The sequence below is a fragment of the Nipponia nippon genome, unplaced genomic scaffold (assembly GCF_047370975.1).
Source record: "Nipponia nippon isolate SJK-2023a ecotype South Korea unplaced genomic scaffold, ASM4737097v1 scaffold_31, whole genome shotgun sequence".
Lineage (NCBI taxonomy): Eukaryota > Metazoa > Chordata > Aves > Pelecaniformes > Threskiornithidae > Nipponia > Nipponia nippon.
In genome coordinates, this window is record NW_028262349.1 from 51,948 (window position 1) to 74,311 (window position 22,364).

A 22,364-nucleotide genomic window follows, 5' to 3' on the forward strand; every position below is an offset into this window, starting at 1 on the left:
GAGGAACGTCCCCGCTCGGGAGCCGGCGATTGCAGTGCGCACGCGCACCAGTTCCTTTGACTACCTCACCGCAGAAATGCGCAACCGCGATCTTTTTCGGCCTTCGGACGCATGAACGAGACCTCGCGAGCCGTCCTTAGACGCGGGCGACGCTGTCTGCGCCTGTGCAAGGGTTGTCATTCAAGGTTTCTTCCAGGCCCCGCCTCCCTCCTCCTCCCTACTCGGCGTTGCCTTTCTCTCCGAGCCTGCGCGTAGCGGGCTTTTTCCCCCCTCCCCTCGGCGCGTCTTGGCCTCCCCACCATTTTGTGCTGTGATCGTAAGGTTAGCTGCTTGATTGTGCTATATTCTCCCGTGTGTTCGGGCTTGAGGCGTAATATCGAAGGGGCCTTGATGGCGGAGAGTCAGTCAGCGGCCGGGCTGGGGGACTTCACATCCCTTGGTGGGGCCGCGGCTCTCGGCTCAGAACCCGAAACCCGGCGGCTGAGTGAGCTGCGAGTCATCGACCTGCGGGCTGAGCTCAAACGCCGTAACCTAGACAGCGGCGGCAACAAGAGCGTTCTCATGGAGCGGCTGAGGAAGGTGAGGCGCAAACCCGGCGGGAGAGGGGGCGGGGGAGGGAAAAGCGTCATCCGGGTCCTTTGTCCCCGGCCCGATGGCGCTTGGCGCATGCGCGCTTGGGGTCTAGCCCCGAGTCCGAGCCGCCGTGCTGAGGGAGGCCCTGGGGGGAGCGTGAGTTGGACTGTGGCGCTGCGCCGCCGTGTCCCTCCGCTGCTTCCCAGCGCTGGTCCCGGGGGGCCGCGGGCTGTCCTTTAGCACCAGCGTACCCCTTTCCTCGGACCGCTGTAGTGCCGTTGCCCTTGCGGGGACCGCCGGCAGGCCCGCCGCTGCGCTGCTTCTTGCCACCGCCCCGAACCCCCCAGCTGAGACCGGCGCCGCCCGCTCGCACTCCAGCGTGTGGGTACCCGGCGCCGCCGCCCGCACCTCAGACGTTCCTTTGGAGTGCTACTCTGATTTCACTCCGCGATGGCCCCGGTCTTCCTCTTGTTCCTTGTCCCTGACGTACGTGCGTCCTTCCCCGATTTCCTCTCCCGTTCCCCCAGCATATACACACGCTCCTCTTTCCCGTATCTCTTCTCTTGCTTTCTCTGCACACGTTTCACCTCACTCCACCTCTCCGGAATACATTTACACAGACTTCCATGAGGCCAGAACAGCGTAGTCAGTCCTGACCATTTTATGAGTTCTAATAGGCGTGCATGTTGAGAAAAAAATACTGTTGGATGCACTTGAGTTCCTGTAGCGGTCACTCTCAGTTTTATACAGCTGAAGTGCTTATCTGCTGAGTAGGGAACCTTCTTTACAGATGAGGGAAACTTTGCTCCTCAGTCATAGCTTGATTTGGCTGTGGGGTTGTGTTACAACACCTTACTATTCAGTGTTTCTAATGAGTGATATGGCTGCCTGGCTGTATAACCTGAACTAGGGTGAGACGCTAATGTTTCCATCTGACAAATCCTTAAAAACGTTGTCGTGGTTTAACCCTGGTAGGCAGCTAAGCACTACATGGCTGCTCACTTGCCCCCCTTCCCCCAGCAGGTTGGGGGGGAGAATTGGAAGGGTAAAAGTGAGAGAAAACCCATGGATTGAGATAAAGACAGATTAATAATTTTTAAAAATGGAAGGGAAAAAAAAAACAGCAGAGAGGAGGAAAAAGAAAAAAAACACCCAAGAAAAGCAAGTGATGTGAAAGAAAACAATTGCTCGCTGTCAACTGACTGATGCTGAGCCAGCCCCCAAGTAATGGCAGCACTACCAGCTTCCACCCCCACCAGTTTTATTGCTGAGCACAACATCATATGGTATGAAATATCCCTTTGGTCAGTTGGGGTCAGCTGTCCTGGCTCTGTCCCCTCCCAACTTGTACACTCCCAGCGCACTCACTGGAGGGGTGGTATGAGAAGCAGAAAAGGCCTTGACGCTGTGTAAGCACTGCTCAGCAATAACTAAAAAATCCCTGTCTTATCAACACTGTTCTCAGCACAAATCCAAAACATAGTCCCATACAAGCCACTGTGAAGAAATTTAACTCTGTCCCATCCAAATCCAGTACAAATGCACACCAGCAAACAATACAATAGATGTCATGCTGCTGTCTCCGATAGGCCATTGAGGATGAAGGAGGAGATCCTGATGAAATTCCTGTGGCCTCAGAACTGACCAACAAGAGAATGCCAAAAAGAACTAGCAAAGGTATGAGTCTAGACAAATACAGTTCCTTTGTTTCCATGTGGCTAGAACTTGGCATACGATGATGATTTCTTCTGTTTCATTAGTTTAATTTATAAAAAAAAAAAAAAAGTGCTTTTTCTCTTATGGAAAATGGTAAAACTCTGTCGCGTTAGTGAGCGATAGCAAGTTTAAACGGTAATATGACACCTAACCGTACTTTCGTTAGCAAGTCTTGAAACCTGTAGACGAGACCGTAAGTTGCAGGTTTTTCTGTACTTGTGACTGTGAGTGTAGAATTGCGTCAGGTACAGAGCAAGCAGAAGCAGCTGCAGCATAAGCTCCTGTGGAAAGCTCTGCCAATGTATACTAAGGTGGCTCCACAGCACCATGGGTACTAATTTTCTTGCCGTAACTATATACATTTTCCTTTTTTCATAGAAGCCCTTGAACCTCCATCATCACTGGGATACATTTTTCGATGCGAGAAATTACCATGGGAATAATTAGAACCATGGTTGCACAAATAACAAATGTGTATAACTTTTGTTAGTGTCATGTTTCATTTTATAACTGTTTGTTGTTTTGAAAATAAATTGTTCTGAAATAGCTTATTCGTGATTTAAATATATTTTGCTTCAAAAACATTAAATATTGTGTGGGCCGTGTTACATGTGGTTTATTTGAATTGCTCACAGCCAGTTCTTGAAAGATACTTTCTGAAACTTACTTTTAAGCTGCTTCCTTTAAGATAACGGGGTAAAAATAGAGGAAGAGCAGTTGTTTCTGAATAATGATACAAGTTTGCTGGTGACAGATGTGCCTAAATGTGATCTGTGTGTCCAAGATCTTAAAAGTGAAGACTAATTCTAAATCAGTTGAATTATTTAAATGGTAAGAGGAAGGTTTTTTGTAAGAATGACAGGGTGTTTCTTTTAAATGGAATACCTTCCTAGGCAGTGTTGTATTTTTAGGTATTGAAGTATTGTGGAATGAGAGGAGTGTAGCTGTTGAAAAACATAGCTGTGCTACTTTTAGTTCATCTTCCTGCCGTTTGCTTATATCGAGTGGCAAGTGATTCTCAGTTATATCCAGACAAACCTGGACTTCTGAATCAGGGTCTTAATGATTATTTGTTGAAACAAACTCAGTGTTTAATAGATAATTCAGCAAAGAGTAGATGTGTTATGAAACTTAGTGCTATATCTCACTTCAGTGATACTATTTTTAGGAAGAAAACCAGAAGAAGAAGGTGTCGAAGACAATGGACTAGAAGAAAACTCCAGAGATGGGCAGGTAAGTGAAATCATGATTGCTGTTGCTAAGAATATGCATCATGTAACCTGCAATAAATACACATCTACCCTTTTTCTTTCTGTAGGAGGATATCGAAGCAGGTCTGGATACCTTGCAAGATATTGACATGATGGATATTAGTGTGTTAGATGAAGCTGAAATAGATAACAGCAGTGCTGTAGACTGTGGAGAAGACTATAGTCCTGATAACATTCTCGATTCTCTGTCTGATAATAAAGACAATGTTGAAGCAGAAATGAAAGAACTTCCAGATCAACTAACAGAAAATGAGGTAAATGAGTAAAGGTCTTTGTAAATTTTCAGAAGGTATTTAATAAGTATATGGGCACATCAGTGAGTTATTTCAGTGTAATAGAATATAGGACATAAATGTGATATGGATTCTATTTCATGTTAACAGCTCTCATATCTTTAAGTGGTAAATGTTCTTGGACCTATCAGAGGCTTGAAATGTTTACAGTAGACGGCTCATGGCCTTATCTTGCAGTAACATCTTTGCATGCTCTGAAAGAAGCCTGGAATTGAAAGTAATGTATTAGTTTCGGTGTTCTCTCTTCCCATTTATATGTGTTGAAGTGTATATACGTATAGACTCAGCCGTTTAGATATTTATATGGGGGGGAGGGGAGAGAAATACGTTTTCAATTCACAGATAATTTGGAAATCTTTTCTGCAGAAATAATGCTCTGGTTTAAAGAATTTATGTTGCATAGTTTTGTCATAGAGATTAATAAAACAAGAAAATCTTGATGTATTGCATATTGCCCTGTTCTGACGTTGCCAGGCTTTTCACTTAGTTTTGAGAACAACCTTGCAATGTCTTTCGCAGACAGCACAGTCTCCTGCTACTGAATGAACAGGGTAATCTGTATGTTACGTTCACTCCCCAAATATTATCCTTCCTTGGATCCTTGTGGGTTTTTTTTATTTTAGGCTGTTCACTCCCAAAACTGAACGTATTATCCTTCCTTGCCTCCTTATGGTTTGTTTTTTGTTTTTTGTTTTTTATTTTAGGCCTGTGGTGTCTGTCTCAACTTTTTATCATTTACCTTCTGAAAACAGAGTCATTGCGACAACATCCAGTTAACCTGAAAGGCAATTTTCTGGTGTTCTGTAAATTAGAGCTGTCGTGAATCATATAACTGATGAGCTTTGGTTGAGTCTTACCATCAGCTCTTAAGGAAGGAGGATTTTGGGGACATGTTTTGTTTTCAGAAAAGTAGAAACCCAAGTCAACTTCATTTTTAACTTCTTTTTTTCAGTTAGAAACTAAAGAAGTAAAAAAGTGGGAAAATGGAAAAACATGTTATGTACAGTAACCCCAGAAATGTGAAATAAATTTCCTCTCTAAATAAGAGTAACCTTGCAGTAGACAATGTCATGTTGAAATTAAAATGAAAGGTAACTGGAGAAAGATACTTAATCATCGAGAATATTTATATGTTGCTCCTCATTCGTGGGTCACGATCTGAAGTAGCAATTGAGATCTGTCAAATACTGGAAAATATTTCTCATATTATTGCTAGGGAAAATTGAATACAGTAGTATTTCTCTGTAAGCTAACGTTACACTTTGTAAGAAATGCTATAATTCCTTTTTTACTCTTTTAGGAAGATTACGATGAAATTGAAAACAATTTAGATGCCTCTTCTTCTGATTTAATTGAAATGAAGGTAAATTGAAAATGTAGCTGTATTTCAGATTGTTATTATTGGTATTCACTTTGTGCTCATGCTACAAAAAAGAAAACGTGACCATAATATGAAATTGTAACAGAATCCAAGACATACATGATCTTGCTCAGAATACAGCCTGTCAAATGAGAATGACTGCTTTTCAGTCAGCTATCAAGACTTCCTCCACTTTTGTGGCAAATAAAAATGTGGTCTTGTACTGTTGATTTCTTCTTTCTCCTGCTGATTATATCAGTTGTAGCTGGGGTTCTTTTTCACTCTGCAATTGATATGGTACACAGATACTTTATTGGTCTCTTTAACATTCCAAGTTAGGTATGAGAATGCAATTGTGGCTGATACTTTGATTTGGCTTTCATATGCCAGAAAAATTACCTGTATAAAATACTCAATTCCAGTGGATGGTGAAAAAAGTGCTAAATGTAGTAGCAGTGCTAAAATTTGTGTAGTGCTAAATTTGTGTAGTTGTCAATCTTGGGATTGGGCAGGGAGTTGCTATTACTCCGTGTTACAAAATACATTTTATAAAATCCTCATTCTGTTTTTATTTTCCCAAACAGAAAATGGAGAAGCTACACTTGGAGCCAGGTACTGTTAAAGAAAAACATATTCCTGTCTTTTCAACTAATACTTTTTAAACCATTAACTATAAAAAAAACAAGCAAACAAACATAATTTGCATTATTTTTATGATGGACAATCCAGATCATGCAGGGTCATAGAGATTGGAAACCCAATCATATCCCCAGATCTGTGAAGTGATGCTTGTCATCTTTGAAATATTTCCAGTGAAATGAAATGGTTTAAAAACCTGTTAAACTACATAAATGGATTTAGAGAAGTTAATCACAGTTTAAAAGCTAAAGATTCTACTTGTAAACAGATCTTGTGATATCGCACACACCTTAACTCTGTTACTAAGTAGAGAGCAGTGAAAGCAGTAAAAAGATATTGTAGGGCATTAAAATGTAAAGATTAGTTACTGGATACAGAAGAAAGAAGAGAGTTTCTTCATGGAAATTTCATACAGATACTTGTCACTTTCTGGACTGCAAACACACTCATGCACCATCAGAAGATGCCCAGTTCTCATGTTGGACTGTCTGCTAAAAGAATTTCACAGAAATTTAAAAATTGAACCCTCAGTGCCTTGATACGTTCAGTTAAGCATCTTGGACTCTGGAAGCTAACTAGAGAAGAAACAGCTGAACGATTTCATGAAGAATATCAAGGATCAGCCAGAAGGTTTTTGTTAAATCTGTGGGGGCATTTTTCTTCCCTGTTAATATTTTAGGGCTGATTTGCTAGTTTGTCAGACAGCAGTTAGCGTAGTGCTTTTAACACTGTGTACACTAGGGTTTTCCAATCTCTGTGTAGCTTAGAAGTTCTCTTGGTGTTAGTGTGGCAGCCATGCCAGTTCCACATTTGTGATTGCTGTATTTCCCTGGTGATTAAATCTTGTGCCATTCTATTCCTGTTAAATCCGTAGAAAATGAGAAAATACTCGACATTTTGGGGGAAACTTGTAAATCTGAACTACTTAACGAAGAAACTTCCGAAGTGGAGCGGCCACATGCACAGGAAGCAAGTAACGTGGTGCCAGGCAAGAGGCTAGCAGAGGAAGAGGACGCTCTTGCTGCCGCTCAGTTGGAGGAAGATGCTTTAGATTTGGACAGCAAATCGGCACAAGCTATGGCAAGGAAGGAAGCAAAGCGTTTAGTTGTAGCAAAAGGGGAGACAAGTGAACAGACAATAGAGGAAGAGAAACCGGACTCTGAATCTTTAGTAGTAGAGACCCTAAGCGATCAGAGTAGCAAACGCTCCCAAGGCCTGGAAGCCTCTAGTGGGGAAACAGCGGAAAAAGGCGCAGGTCCTGAAGCCAAAGATAGCAAAGAAGATGTCAAGAAAACAGAAGACAAAGCTAATTCTGAGGAATCCCCTGCTACTAAAGAGTCCTCAACCAGTGAGGGCGGTGATCAGAAAAAGAGGTTTGTTTTTTCTCCGTTATAGACCAGATGCTATCTTTTTTTCATTGGTCGTTAAGTGATGCGAATAAGCTGTTTCCTTCAATTGGCCACCGAGACTGATGAAATTGTAGCCTATTCCTAAAGAGTCTGTTTTATTTCTCCATGCGCAGATATTTTCTTTTTTTTTTTTAAACACAGAGGGTTTGATTTCTTTCCTTCCTCAACCTTCACAGGTTGTTTTCTTAAATTACTCTTATTTGTAAACATCTTCCTAATATAAGTCTGTTTAAGAATCTGACTTCATTATTTCTTGTCAGATTTCTTAAATCAAGTATACAAAGGTGTGTTTTCATTTGCAACATATTTTCTGGTAGGTATTTAATTTTAGCATTTTTCATAATTTATAGTTAGTCAGTTTTCTTTCTGACTTGAGTAATGTGGTGTTTTGTCTTTAGCCCTGTTGAGGAGGACAGAGATACAAAGATAATCTCAAAGGATGAGAAAGGTATGTTTCTTTTCAAAAACAGAACTTTAATGATTGCTTGGAGGAACTGTTTTTGTATAGGAGGGGGTATTTCAGCAGAAAAGCATTGGAATCTGTGCAGTTGTTAAATATCATAAATTATTTCTTTATGTTCTTTCTGGATTTTTTAAAATCTATTTGTGCTAAAAAAACTATTTTCCTTTTATGCATTTTCTAAGGATATCTGTGTTGCACTCTTTTGTTTGTATCTTGATCTTCAAAGGTGGACGTTAATATGTGGCAAATATGTCCTTCATGGCACTGAAGGTGCTTACCAACAGCTGTTAGTGAGTCAAGAGCCTTTCGCAATTGTGTTTGCTTTACTGTATGCTCGTGATTCTTCATACCATCTTCTGTTTTGCTGAAATAATTTGGAGTCTAGTATTCACGCATTTAAATGCCACAGAAACTTACAGTTTAAAGTGGTCTTCAAATTAGATTGTCATTATTAAATCTTTGTCCATGCAGATCCTATTTATGGTGCAAATATGCATCATAAGCAAGATGAAAATTTCTTGATTAACAGTGTCAGGTGCCTGCTCCTTTTTTTCATCATACTTCTTCTTTTTAATACATCAGGCTGCTGAGTCTTTGCAGCTCACCCCACCTCCCTATTCTCTCCTACCTGACCAGGGCAGAAAATTTAGAGCTGACTGTTAACGTTCTTCTTACGTACTGCAGGCAGGTAGTTCAGCACTGTAAGTGTGGAAGTTCCAGCAATTCCTATAATAGGCAAGAAACTCATTATGAGATCTGTCTACTGACTGGACAGGAAACATTTCTTTGGTTTTAATTGGGTTTTACAACACAGACTGAACTCATGGTCAGCTGCTTTTTCCAAGATCCAGGGTTATACCTGTCTGTGCAAGCTACTGGACCTCACAGTCAGCTCCATTAGGGTCTGTTTACCTCTTGCTTACAGTTTGTAATCTTGTGTTCTCTTATTTCAGAATATTTAAAGGAGTGTTTTGTGCATGTTCTCCTTTACCCAAGGACTTGAGTGTATTTATTTGTGGACTGGGAATACTCTTCTTGAAGTTTGCATTCAAAACAGTCTTCAGGAACTTGGGTGTCTGATAACAACCTTGCCCCTGCATACCTTCGTCCAAAGGATGTGCTGTTGTCCATAATGTTTGTTTACATCATTTTCTGGCTTAGTAAACAGCACTGGGGAGAGGGAGCTACTTGATTGTGTAACTCTGGATGCAGAGCAAAGCAGTTGAGCCAGAAGAAAGGTACAGAACTATATACAAGTCAGTTCTGACTCACACGTTGCTATTTCTACACCTACATGAAAGAATTGTATTTAGGATGAGGAGTTTTCCGTGCTCCATGCATTCATTATGAGAGCTATATTAATAAGAGTCTAGAAAAATAGATTTATGAGCTCGTAAGCGTGGTGGACTTGGCAGTCGATTTATGCATATCTGAAGGATGGCTCCAGTGTTGAGGGTTGGCTCCAAATACCTGTATTGTTATAGTTTCTAAGTTAGAGAAGATTTTATAGTCCCAGTCTTTCTTTGTCTTGGAAGTGCAGTACCATTGCAGGAGCACCTCTTTAAGTCTTACAGGAGGGCAAAAACTGGAGATGTTAAGACTGATTGAAGCTTATTCAAAAAGGACATTAACATAGTTTAAATAATCTAAAAAATCATCGGTAAAATAGAAGAAAGAAGAAAGTGCTCATTTTTCTCTTTCTCCAGGATGTTGGTGCCAGTGTAACTGCAGGTGACCATTGAAAAATTCTAGAGGAAGCGTGTGGAGTAAAAGCATCAAAGCCTGCAGCTCAGCTTTTTGAAACACCAGGACAATGTATCTCCCATGTGTTTGCACACGACACACCTTTGTCCGTGCAGTTCTTGAGACTAGATGATGACAGGTGTAGACTTAGTCTCCTTTATACAAAAGACCTCTTTTTTTTTTTTTTTTTTTTTTTTAAAAGAGATTGGCACAAATGATTGCATGCTTCCCTAGGGAACTTGTATAAATATTAACAACAATGTTCCCAGTGCTAAGCTCGTGTTTGAGACAATGACAAAAATTATCAGGAAGTACGAGATGGAAGGACACCCGAATAGAATAGCATTTTAGAAAGGTTCTGGAAGAAATGTCTCCTCTCGATGAAAGCAGTTCTGAGAAATTCCATATATCACAAAAAAAAAAAGGCAGATGGTTTGGAAGCAAGTAGCTGGACTGAAACCTGCTTCACTCCATTCACTGAAGCCTTGGAGCTGAACACTACCAAGACTGATAAAACGACAGTAAAGACATTTCAAAGACAACTGGAAATGGTATCCCTGCATAAGTGCTTCATGCTGAAATGTAAACACTAAAACTTGCTCGAACTCTTTAATCACTAGGTGTTGAGTTTTCAGACTTTACAAATACGTAAGCATTTATAAAATTATTTTTCTAGTTCAGATGCCAAATTGGACTAGTGTTCTGTAGTTCTTGCATAGTTAAAGAAAGCTAGGTCTTTTCTGACTCCTGTAACTGAAGTCACAGGCTTCATACCCCAGCTGTGCAATCTGTGTGGGCAGAAATAGGAGAAATTTTCTTGCTTTCTTTATGGTGAATGTCTTTTCTTGAGAGGTATGGTTAATCTGCATCCCACCATCATTCCTTTGGAGTCGAGGAGATAAGGAGGGCAAGACATGAGCATACATGGGTATAAAGACAGTTCCCACAACTCTAGCAGGTCTTCTGTCTTTTCCTGTAAGTGCAGAGTTACTGGAATCTATCCAGGCACATTTTGAAGAGCCACTGTTAGCTCAGAGATGCCCTAGTCCCTAGGTTTCTTTCTTGAAGAATGACATATTGTGCTGCTGTTGCATGTATCAAATCTTGTAGTTCCATCTTAAAGTTTTTGGACTTGTAATACTACTTGCCTTCAGGAATGTGAATCATGGGGGAAGAATGTTACGCATTGCATTTCATTTGCTCTATGATTTAAAAAATAAAAGATTTGTGGAACTGCTCCTTTTGAATTCAAAAGTAGTTATTGAAATAATTTGGATTTTGGGTGTGCTTTGGTTTTGTTTGTTTTCCTAATTAGGTCGCACTGCTAGCGGTTCTGGTAGAAACTTTTGGGTGAGTGGACTGGCTTCCACTACCAGAGCTACAGATTTGAAGAATCTGTTTAGCAAATATGGGAAGGTAAGGGATTTTTTTTGTTTGGTTTGGTTTTGTTTACTTCAAACTGTCTTAATAAGACTTCTTAAGCTCTTGTCACTGAAAATACCAGTGAAAGGAATCAAATTATCAAAAATATTGTGGGATATCAAGGAAAAAATTGCCAAAGTACATGCTGAATGACTGCTTTTTTATTCTGTCGCTCATTTCCAAACATATAAAATTCCATTTATGGTCCTTTATTTGAAACAGTCAATGACTGTTTAGATACACACTTCTGTCTCCTGTGCTGTAGTACAGTATCTTCACCCATTGGAAATTCAACATTGTTTATTAAAGACTTCCTTAGGACTAAGTAAAACATGTAGTAAATGTTGCAACATAATTATTAGGGGATAGCTTAAGAATTGCCTTGGTACCTGAAGTTTTATTTTTGTCTAGAGTTGGCAATTGCTTTAAAAAGCACTTCTTTGAGTAGTTGGGGGGGGGGGTGCTTGATTTGTTTTAGGGGAGGAGGGTTTCTGCAGTTGTTATTAATGACAGAAAAAATGGCAAGTTAAATCTCCCTGTCAGTTGGGAAATTGAAAGAGCTAGTTTAATAGAAGACTGATGTCAGAGACATTAGTAAGGTTTTTTGTCAAACCTTTGAAGCCTATTTAAAAATGACTGTCAGCAGATTGTGGTAAAAGTATGTGCTAGCAATCTGCTAGTGAATGTTTAACTAATGAAGATAGCCTAGAACTTAAATGTGACTTTACAACAGGTACGAAAATGGATTAAGCGTAGCACAACTTTGAGTTTGTCTGAAAGTCATGAGACTGGTAAAACTTTTGTAAAGCTCCTCGTAACAGTAAAAATGCAATACTTTCCTTCCATTTTTTTGTTCAGAAATCAATATGGTAACCTGGAAACATTGATCATAGAGATGTACCACAAAATTTTAAATGTAATTAAAAACTACGTGACCGCCAACGTAGTATTTGCCTCTACTTAGATGACATGGTAACATTTAGTCGTTTAAATAAAATTACTGGGTTGGTCTTTTTTTTTTTGAGTATTAGCAGAGGCAGAGCTTCCTAGAAGTAGATGTGCATCTGCAATAAATCAAATGCTCAAAAGTATGTTCTTTATTCAGCTGTACTTTAAAATATGACACCTCTGTGAAATATGATTGATTTCTGTAATACAAAGTGAGCTGTATTGAATATATGAGCATAACTAAGCACCATTTATGAAGACAGGTGTTTTATGTGGGCTTTTTCAAGTTATGTTTTTTGGGAAAACTTCCTGTTTCCTAAACAAGACTGTAGATAACATTGTGCGTCTACCTCTTAGCAGTGACATGAAAACATTTTTTCGAGGGGAGATAGGACTTAGTGGTTGAGCTAGCATTAGCATGTGGGTGGAAATTGGCTTACAAATTTTTATTGGGTTTTTACTCCTTTCTACTTAAGCAAAAAGATGTTGTTGATGTAAAGTTAGCCTTTTTTTTTTTTTTTAATGGGCTTTCTACAGAACAGAATTCAGTCTTTGGCTCCCATCTATTGATTCAGCTTTTGCAGCATTGCATTGGCAACAGAAACATGACTGGCTCCAAGCAATGCTCCTTTTGTATTTGTTAATCTTTTAAAAATAGAAGTTTCCTGAATGATGATGGTCAGGAATAAAACAGAGTAGAAATGGAGCTTGTACTTCTTGTTGTTAAATGGTGGGCACTTATTACAGTGAGTGTAATACCTCTTTATTTTGGAAAGGTGGTAGGTGCAAAAGTGGTCACCAATGCGCGCAGTCCTGGTGCTCGCTGTTACGGCTTTGTTACGATGTCTACAGCTGAGGAAGCAACAAAGTGTATTGCTCACCTCCACAGAACAGAGTTACATGGGAAAATAATTTCTGTAGAAAAAGTGAGTACTGGTCCTCAAAGATATCCCATTACCATCAGATTGTACAAATGATTGAGACCACATTCTCAGCTGATGATGTGCAAAATAAATTTCAGGCAAAAAATGAACCTGCTGGGAAGAAGCCAAGTGAAAAAAAAGAGAATGAAGCAAAGAAAGAAACAGCTAGTGACAGGTACTGTTCTAAAAGTTCTCTGTCCAAAGGTGTTGTGCTCTTTGTCAGTCTATGTTGATTTGTCAGGAAAAACAAAGTTACAGTAAGAATTTCTGTGGCAAACATTCAAAAAGAGCAATAGTGCACTTTTTCAACTTTTACTACAAGATAAACTTCTGTTGATGTTCAGTGCCTAACGTTTCTGTTATGTGCTTTAAGGTAGGCATTGGAAAGTTGCATTTTCAAGTATACTTTTTAATTTAGCTATATTTGGGTTTTAGTAAATATTGTGGTGCTTTTATGTCATAAATCTATAGGACAGGCCATTTGATCAGTATGTCACTGTTTCTTTGTTAAATTTTTCTCTCATTGGAATAGGGCTTTCTCAGGTGGTTGGGGTCACAGTTAAAGATCAGTTGTCCAAGATCCTGTTTCCAGAACATGTTCCTCTTCAGCACTATGTTTTTTTTTCTCTAGCATTACTGAAAGTAGCTGAAAAAGATACTAAGAAAGTGAATAAGACGCTTAAGTCCTTTGCTTTAATTATCTTCTTGAGGCATAACTCCTATTAAACGCTATTTGCTGAGAAGTTTTTGCCCTTATTTCACCTGGTTGCCTGACAAAAATGGTTCACATTGGCACTTCATAATTGTCATGTTATATAAGAAACTTTGTGGGCATTAAGCACATGGTGGTGTGAATTTTTCCTTTTGCCTCCAGCTGAGATATCTGAATCACAGCCAAGTTTTTATGACAACTGCACAGCATGGTCTGATTGTTTTATTTTATGGTGTAGGAAGCTGTACAAGGAAATCTTTGGAAATCTAATTATGACTGTCTTATCATATCAGAATTCTATTTTGTTACTGTGTTGCTAGTATTCTCCTTTAATTTTCTTTTCTCTTACTCTGTATTAGTCTAATCTATATCAATATCTATCTATAGACCTGGCAGTGTTAAAAGGGATGAGAAATCTGACCAAAAAGATGATCCTAAAAGGACAGAAGACAAAGATGAAAAGGAAAAAAAAGATAAAGATGAACTGAAGTCTGGTTCATCAGATCAACCTAAAACTATTAAGTCAGGTAATTTGGCTATTCTTTTTTTCATAGAGTAAAAGATATGATGAAGTATGAATAATTAATTGTAGGTAGTTTTTTCCAAAGAACTGCCAATATTCTAGAATTATTTAGTTGGAAATTCAGAAGGTATAAAGAGGCGGGGCGGGGGGAGAGGTGGGTGGGTGTTTGACGTGTCATCCTTAACAGAAGCACTTGGAATAGGTGTAGTGAAAAAATTATTTTTGAAGAGAGGGTTAAATGCCTGTTTTCACATTTTAGAGAATATAACTTCTGGCATAGCAATGAGCGATGTAGGTTATGTAGTTTGATTGTTTTTTCCATCTCTTTCCCTTCAACGTCTGGTTTATTTAGGAAGTAAAGGAACAGAGAGGACAGTAGTAATGGATAAATCCAAAGGAGAACCTGTTATTAGTGTGAAAACATCAACTGCATCAAAAGACAGAGTAAGTAATGTTTCTGAATGGGAAACATTATGTGTCAGTTTTCCTTAGAAACAAATACTGAATCCTGCCAAGCTACATGTAACCCACACTTGTCTTACTGATTTGTCCAATTAGAGTTTCTATAATGTGGATTTAGATCTTAATTAGTAAAATACCTTTCATACGGCTGATACTATATTCAGCAATGAAATCCTGCCAAACAAATGTGGGAAGGTAAGTATTACTGTGTTAATGTATGGTGTGTCTGTAATGTTAAAAAAAGAACAGCTTTTTTGAAAAATGCAGGGACCAAGCTTTGAGACATGATACGTATGAATGGAAAGAGAGCTTAGAGTATTGTTTCTGATAGTTGTCCTTTTATAAATGTATTCCATTAAGTTTCTCTACTTCAATATTAAATACAGAGCATTAAGAGCCAGGATCGCAAATCAGAGAGCAGAGAGAGACAAGGCATTGTGCCATTTGACAAAATTAAAGCACAGCGAAAAATGAGGGAGGCAGAGCAGCGCCGGTAAGAGCAACAGTGAAATTGTTTGAAATTTTTGGATTTTTCTAGAATGAATATAATTTTCTTTTGATTAAAATGACTAAGAGATAAAGAGGGCTTTGATTTGTTTTTTACTTGTAATTTGTTATATGTTTGTGAGTCACGCATCTATTGAATTGGGAAAGCTCCAATTATTGACTCTGTTAATACTAAGCTTGAAATTGTGTTTGGAGAAAAAAAAATTGCAGTGTGTTTTTTGTTCTTTTTCCATTTTGTAGATTTTGTGGTTTAGATTCATTTAAGTGTGCTGCTCTCCTTAGCTGAGCATGCATTATAGTAGAGGTGAAATGATAATTCTAAACTTGCCACACTCAAACATACAGGGAAGGAGCAGGAGAAAAGTTGTCTTTCTCAGAATAAGACCTTGTCTTTCTTCTCGTAGCCTTCAAAGTCTCCATAGTTTTCAAATGAAACAAGATGAATATTTTTGTATTTAAATACCTTGTGTCTGTAGAGAAATTGGGAGATTTTCCAGCAACCCTTCAAAGTTCCCACATTGTATCTTTTAGTTAAGAACCTAATTCAGGTATTAAATTATTTTTGATGGAGTTTTATTTCTGTTTTCATGATGTTTAATTCAGGATAAAGGTGGTAATGGCCATCCTTCAAACTCCTTGCTAAAACTGTGACCTGAATTCCATGTTAAAACATTTTCCACACATTACAAAACTTTATTACTTACCTAAATTAAGTTGAATTGGACAGGGGTAAAATGCTTTCATCATTCTTACTGGAGAGGAAAATGTTTCTCTCTCATATGTAGATTTCTGAGCCTTAGTGGAGTCGTCATTATCCAGCATACCGTTCTGGCTTCTTCAGATTTGGGTATTTTGTTTGAGTAAAAGGAATGAGCGTGGGGCATTTGGATTCAAATTCTCCTGACCATATAGGATTATTTGCCCCCACAAGTGGGGTTTGTGGGAGTAATACGATCAGTCTCTAAGTACAAGTAATTGATGTGTACACTGAGCGTCTTCCCTCTGTGCCCTCATACCACCGCCCCCCCTCCCCGGTATAATTTCAAGGAGCTGATGCAAGTAAGTCTGCGGTCACTGTGGTTTTAATTTTTAATACTTCTTTTTTTTCCTTTTTTTTTTTTTTTTTCCTTTTTAACTTTCTCTGTTTGTTGAAGTATTAGATCTGTAACGTCTTGTTTCTGTTAAAATAGCACACGTGAGCGTCGGGAGAGACAGCAGCACCTGCAGACTATCCGGGAACGAGAAGAAAGAGAGAGGCTTGAGATTGCTCGTGAGAGACTGGAAATTGAAAGGCAGCGTCTTGAACGAGAACGGATGGAAAGAGAAAGACTGGAAAGAGAACGAATGCACATAGAGCACGAAAGGAGAAGAGAACAAGATCGCATTCAGCGAGAAAGAGAAGAGCTGCGACGCCAGCATGAGCAACTGCGCTATGAACAAGAACGTCGGTCTGCAATGAGAAGACCATATGACATAGATGGCAGGTAAAGCCAGCAGATACAAATGATGCAAGTGACAAACGTTGCTGCCAGGTTCTGTCTCATCAGCCTGTGCTATAAAAAGCTATCCGTATGCTCTCAGCTTCCATTAATGAGCAGTTGTTGATTGCATTGAGATGATCATGTTTAATAGCCCCAGTCAAACTATCTGCTCTGAAGAGTTTTGACTCTCTTTTGAACTTAATTACCCTTCTTCTGGTTTGCACAGTTTGGAAGGAGGGAACAATATGAAAAGTCACTATCTTGATGAAAATGAGTATGTTCTTTCCTTCAGGAGAGATGATCCATACTGGCCAGAGGCAAAACGAATGGCAATGAATGATAGGTACCATTCAGATTTCAGTCGCCAAGATCGCTTCCATGACTTCGATCACAGGGATCGTGGCCGTTATCAAGACCATTCAATAGATAGGTCGGTGCCTTACCTCCACTGTATTGCCTGAAATCAAAAGACAAAAATGAATTTAATGTCACATTTTGCTGCCTTTACTATGTGTTTGGTTTGCATTTTATTTTTTAAGTGTGGCTTAGTGGCTGTGGACTTTTTCTTATATAACCATGAAGAGATCTGTACTGTGCCATGAGTTAAGCCTCCTGGCAGGCTCATTCAGAGTGTTCTGTTTGCAGTGCTGTTTCACACATTTGTAGGATTCTGAAAAATTTCTAAATAATATTGTAGGCACCTAGCATCTTAACGAGAAGCTGGTTTATGTCTTGGGACTAACTGGATTTTCCAGGAATCCAGAATGTTTCACGGTTCCCGTATGTTCCAGCTGTTTGTGCCTTTTGTAGATAATGTTGGCACTATATGGAAGCAGGATTTTTCATCTGTGTTGTTACGTAGATGGATTTTTATAGACTTCTGTATGTTTTACTACCATAGTCTGATTTTAATTGTCTGTTTGTAGGAGAGATGGATCAAGGACAATGATGGGAGATCGGGATGGACAAGTGAGTTGCTTTATAAAGCTACAGAAACATCTTGACTTCTTATAACCTGTTTTTCTATAGTGTGTGTCAGATTAAGTTTCAGTAGTTAAGAATTAAATTATATCTCCCAAAATATGTATCAATAACCAGATTGTCTTGTTTTCTTTAATAAGATGAAGTTTAGTTCAAAGACTTGTTTATTATAAAAGTTAGACATAGTTATTCTGATACAAATCAAACAAAACAAGTGAATTGTGTGAAAAAGGTAGAGTATTCCAAAAGATTGTGTAGAAAAGGCCAAAGTACAAAGTACGCATAAAATGCACTCTATGAGGTTGCATGGAAATAACAGCAAAACTAGTAGAGATGTTTGCATGTTTTTGAGGGCTGGGGGAAAGTCCTTCAGGGCACATTCAAGCAGTGAGAGTTTAATTTTGTGGAGTCACAGAATCCTCAAATGCCCTTTACTAATGGCTAAGCTGTGAGACTCAGAGGGACCTGGATAGTCTGGAGAATTGGGCAGAGGAGAATATCATTTAGTTCAACAATGGGAAATGCAAAGTCCTGCTCCTGGGGAAGAATAACCCTGTCCAGCAGTACGTGCTTGGGACCAACCAGATGAAAAGCAGTTTTGCAGAGGAGGACCTTGGAGTCCTGGTGGACAACAAGCTGACCATGACTCAGCATTGCACCCTCCTGGCAAAGAAGGTCAGTAGCATCCTGGGCTGCATTAGGAAGAGTGTTGCCAGAAGGTCAGGGGAGGTGATCCTTCCTTTTTACTCAGCACCCATCTGGTGTACTGTGTCCAGTGCTGGGCTCCCCAGTACAAGAAAGATAAGAGCTTACTGGAGTAAGTGCAGCTGAGGGCCACAAAGATGATTAAGAGCCTGGAGCATCTTTTGTATGAGGAGAGGCTGAGAGAGCTGGGACCGTTTAGCCTGAGAAAGTGCAGGGGATTATCTTATCAATGTGCATTAATACCTCACAGGAGGGAGGGTATGGAGAAGATGGAGCCAGGCTCTACTCAGTAGTGCCCACTGCCAGGATAAGAGTCAGTGAGCACAAACTGAAACACATGAAATTCCATCTGAAGACAAAACAAATAACCTTTTTTTAAAAAAAAAAAAAAAAAAAAAAACAAATACTGTGAAGCTGGTCAAACACTGGAACAGGTTGCATGGGGAAGTTGTGAAGTCTCCAGGTGTGAAGATATTCAAAACCTGATGGGAGACTGTTCTGGACAGCCTGCCCTGGCTGACCCTGCTTGAGCTAGGGGGGTTGGACTAGATGATCTCAGGAGGTCCCTTCCGTCCTAAATGATTCTGAGATTGAGTAATTACAGCTGAGCAACTTCAAGCATTTAAAGGGTCTGTTTTGGATAGTCCTGCAAGTGTTCTTTGCCTTTTAGCATTATCCAGATGACCGCCATGGAGGACCAGACCGTCATTCACGAGACTCTCGGGAAAGTTGGGGTAGCTATGGATCTGACAGAAGAATGAGTGAAAGTAGAGGGATACCCCCACAATCACGGTTAGTATGCTTAACTGAAAATACTTTTTCTTGTTGCATCTAAGGAATATTTCCATATGTGAAAGTGGGATGCAGTTTTTGGAAGTATGTTTCTTTTTTTCTAACTTTCGCCCCTGAGTCTGTTCTCTGTTGGATGGACTGCAAACGAGTAGCTCTTTCAGCTTGCCTAGTGCATCAAAGCATGTATCTTGGCATGATTTTTTTTTTTTTAAAATAACTTCACATCTGAAAGTCTTCATGTTTTCAATTTATTTTACCTAACATTACTATGAAAGCTTGATATTTTCAGCATAGTGGTTCTTTCCCAGTTTGTAGTTGTTGGAAGCACCATCCTGTCAACCCTTTCAAAGGAAAACAAGTGAATAAAATGCTTACAGATTGGGGGGGGGGGGGGGGGTTGAGGTTGTGTGTTATGTTTTTGGTTTTTTAGTAAGTCCTATGAGTAAGCCAGCCTACAGAAAACACCCAAAAATAAATTGATTGGTCAAAACAACAAGCTAGGATGTTCAGAGTAAACTGGGACATAAATGTAGCATAAAACAGATTAAGAAAATCTTACTTTCTTACCTGTCATGTTAGTTGGATTGAACAGAAGGTTTATTACTGATATTTGACTTAACAGATAGCAATATAAATACAAGATTTGCATGTACCTTGGTAAAGCATTTGAGTAAGTTTGTGACTTAGTTTGTTTTACTTGAATTTATTTTGTGTGCTCTGGCTAGTGTGAGAAGGTATGAATTTCATACTTTTGCAGGGATGGACGTGACTGGGGAGATCACGGTCGAAAGTTTGAAGGACATCAAGATCGTTCATGGCAGAGCAGTGTGGATGGAGGAATGATAGGACGGGATCATGAGAGATGGCAAGGTATGCTTCTTGCACAACAGCTCATTGGTTGTGCTACGTAAAGCAGAAAATAAAGGCATTGTGATCCTTGGAGATGAAGTAAAACTATTACTGTGGATATAAAGGAAGCATTTGAACTTTTTTAGGTGGAGGTAGAGGCAGACCTGGCCATGTGATGCATCGTGGAGGCATGTCAGGGTAAGAACTTTAAAAAGAGCAATGTGTTTGTTTCCCTTTTAAGGGGCATCTCTTCTATTTAAATTGGCCAAAGAAACATTTTATGGGAGCATCAGTTACCTGATTTGTTATTTAAATGTCAAGGAATAATAAAATATTCCCATGTTTTTTATGTAGTACATCTTACTGAAGAGTGAAAAATCACACAAAAGTTTTAACACCCATTATATCAACCTGACTACTAGAGTCGCAAGAGAAAATTGGAATGTCTGAATCACTTTCTAGGCGTGGCGGTTTCATGCAAGGTGGCAACCAAAGTCAGATGATGCATGGAGGAGGAATGCAAGGAGAAGGATTTGCTGGCCAGGAGAGGGCAAACAGACCTAATGATCCTCGTTTCAACCGTCGCTACTGAATGTGTTTTAATTTCTGATGCAAGGTGGCAACTGAAATGAATCTTTTACCCAGGGTTACCATTAATTGTAACTTATGGTCTACTGTAAGTGTAATTTTTTTTAAGCTGCTGCCATATTATGTCACTCAATCCAGTGTGAACTCATTTGTTTTGTAATGTGTTGTTCATATCCCATTTAAAATGTTTGTTAATGAAGCATTCCATTTTCCATAAATAAAAGCCAGTTTACAGTTAACAGCTTTGTTTCGGCAGTCCCTGGAAAACTACTTTACTCAGCTGTGTGTTGAACCATGTAATTTTCTTTCAAAGATGAAGTATCAAAATGCCTTACAAGTGTCCCTTTGCACTTTCAGTAGCACACAGCTCCCAAAAATACACTGAAATATTGTGTTACTTCAGACGTGTCAAAATTAACTAGCGTAAGTGCCAGCATGAGAGGAGGTTAGTAGACTGCAGTTGTCAAAGTTCGAACACCCTGCTACTGCAAAATTGACTTAGGATCCTGTAGGACAACTGGTGAAGAATTTTTTTCATCTTGTCTCATATTGATAGGTACTGTGCAACATAATACTCTTCACTCTCTGAAAAAGGCTACATACTGAGTTACCAGCACAGCTTCTATAAGAGAAAATGCACAGGTACTTGTGAAAGTAATGACTTTCAAGCGCGAGTCAGAATAATTTTTGTTTAGCTTCTGATAGATTAGGGTAGTCCCTTTGCTTTTAATCCTTTAGATGTTCACCTCTGATACAGAGAAAGAAAATCAAAGAGTGGTGATACCCCCAGACCTGCTCTCCTTTGTCTTTCCCAATTCAGATCATCGACCATTAAGCACTGAGGACAAGTGAATCACTCCCACTAGATATAACCTATGGCTGTCCCTATTATTGTACCTGGACCTTCTCTGTAGGAATTGCATGGAAACGTGAAGCTCCAGCACAACTGGCCTGTCCATTTTTAGCTTTAAGGAGCATCTTTCCTTGTTCTCAGCAGATACGTAGCATCCCAAAAGGGGTTATGAGATTTCCCCTCCAGCCAGGGCAGGCTCTATTTACAGTACCACACAGTCATTTATAAGCATGAGGAACATTGCCATCTTCTGGTCTACTATTTAAGGAGTTTGGAGAAGTGGAAAAAGTCATGCCTATGATGCAGACCATTGCATCAACTTCTATGTAGAGACTGACACCAAAGGGATAGTATTTTATCATCTGGGGAGACAGTTATTCTAATAAAAGAACCTTTCTGACCACTGTGGTCGGAAAAAAAAAACAATCAATCAATCAAACTGGAGCCTCTTATTATGTCATATTACTGTATGTTTACTGCATCTGAAAATCATATTTACTTTAAGATTAAGGCTTTTATTCCACCAGGTTTTTAACTGAACTGCATTTCCCTCTAATTCCGGTAGGTGGCCGCTTGGCACAGGCTTGTTTCTGACCTGGCAGCAGCCGATCACTGAAACCTTGACACTCGGTCGGTGGCTATGGTATCTGTCCAGCCTGTATTAAATTCAGTGCATGGAAAAGATCCGACAAATTGTAGGGCTGTGGGTTTTTTGCTTTGGTTTGGTTTGGTTTTGGTTTTGCCTTGTGCAAAGATTTCTATGGGCTATCAAAAAAAAAAAAAAAATCCACACACCATAGGGGGAGACAAAGCTAAACAGCTGCCTTCTATTCCACAATTCCAAATAAACTCAGGATAGAGACAATGTGACCCAACTTTAGCAGAATCTCAGAATGTCCACTACTGGTGTAAGCAGGTTGCATCTCTGCAGTTAATTACTGCTGTAATCAACTGCTGTAATATGTAAAGCACACAGTAAACATAAATATACTGATTAACTCAGGTTTGCATAGAACAGAAATGGGGTTTGCATAGGGCTTTTTTTTTTTTTTCCCAAACAGCAAATGTGAGTTCCCTGATGTTAAGAAATCCTCATTCATTGAACTTCTGCAGGCTGGAGTCCTCAAGGTAGTTCTAATGAATGTTACCAA

At 39.4% G+C, this 22,364-nt stretch overlaps 1 protein-coding gene across 8 annotated transcripts; it reads left to right on the forward strand.

The window, feature by feature from the left end:
- The first annotated feature begins 128 nt into the window (after positions 1–128).
- On the forward strand, positions 129–20,599 carry LOC104016280 (scaffold attachment factor B1-like). 8 transcript variants are annotated; one of them, XM_087769111.1, is made up of 22 exons: positions 129–579; positions 2,163–2,250; positions 3,458–3,522; positions 3,608–3,814; positions 5,154–5,216; positions 5,798–5,825; positions 6,727–7,225; positions 7,660–7,709; positions 10,783–10,883; positions 12,614–12,763; positions 12,859–12,935; positions 13,860–13,999; positions 14,348–14,439; positions 14,844–14,950; positions 16,155–16,448; positions 16,738–16,875; positions 17,372–17,414; positions 17,988–18,101; positions 18,802–18,923; positions 19,681–19,793; positions 19,919–19,970; positions 20,235–20,599. In XM_087769111.1, the coding sequence occupies exons 1-22, from the start codon at positions 391–393 to the stop codon at positions 20,362–20,364; spliced, it is 2,862 nt and encodes a 953-aa protein (XP_087625237.1). In that variant the 5' UTR covers positions 129–390; the 3' UTR covers positions 20,365–20,599. The 8 variants fall into 8 exon arrangements, with proteins under 8 accessions (XP_087625237.1, XP_087625238.1, XP_087625240.1 ...); XM_087769112.1 differs by having other exon boundaries at positions 17,991–18,101; XM_087769114.1 differs by having other exon boundaries at positions 20,127–20,263.
- Positions 20,600–22,364: the final 1,765 nt, after the last annotated feature.

Excerpts from the sequence above, each read along its gene's own strand:
- LOC104016280 (XM_087769111.1), top strand. The coding sequence starts at position 391 with ATGGCGGAGAGTCAGTCAGCGGCCGGGCTGGGGGACTTCACATCCCTT. Across the intron at positions 10,884-12,613 it reads TGTTTAGCAAATATGGGAAG|GTGGTAGGTGCAAAAGTGGT; the intron begins GTAAGGGATTTT and ends TATTTTGGAAAG. Across the intron at positions 19,971-20,234 it reads CATCGTGGAGGCATGTCAGG|GCGTGGCGGTTTCATGCAAG; the intron begins GTAAGAACTTTA and ends ATCACTTTCTAG.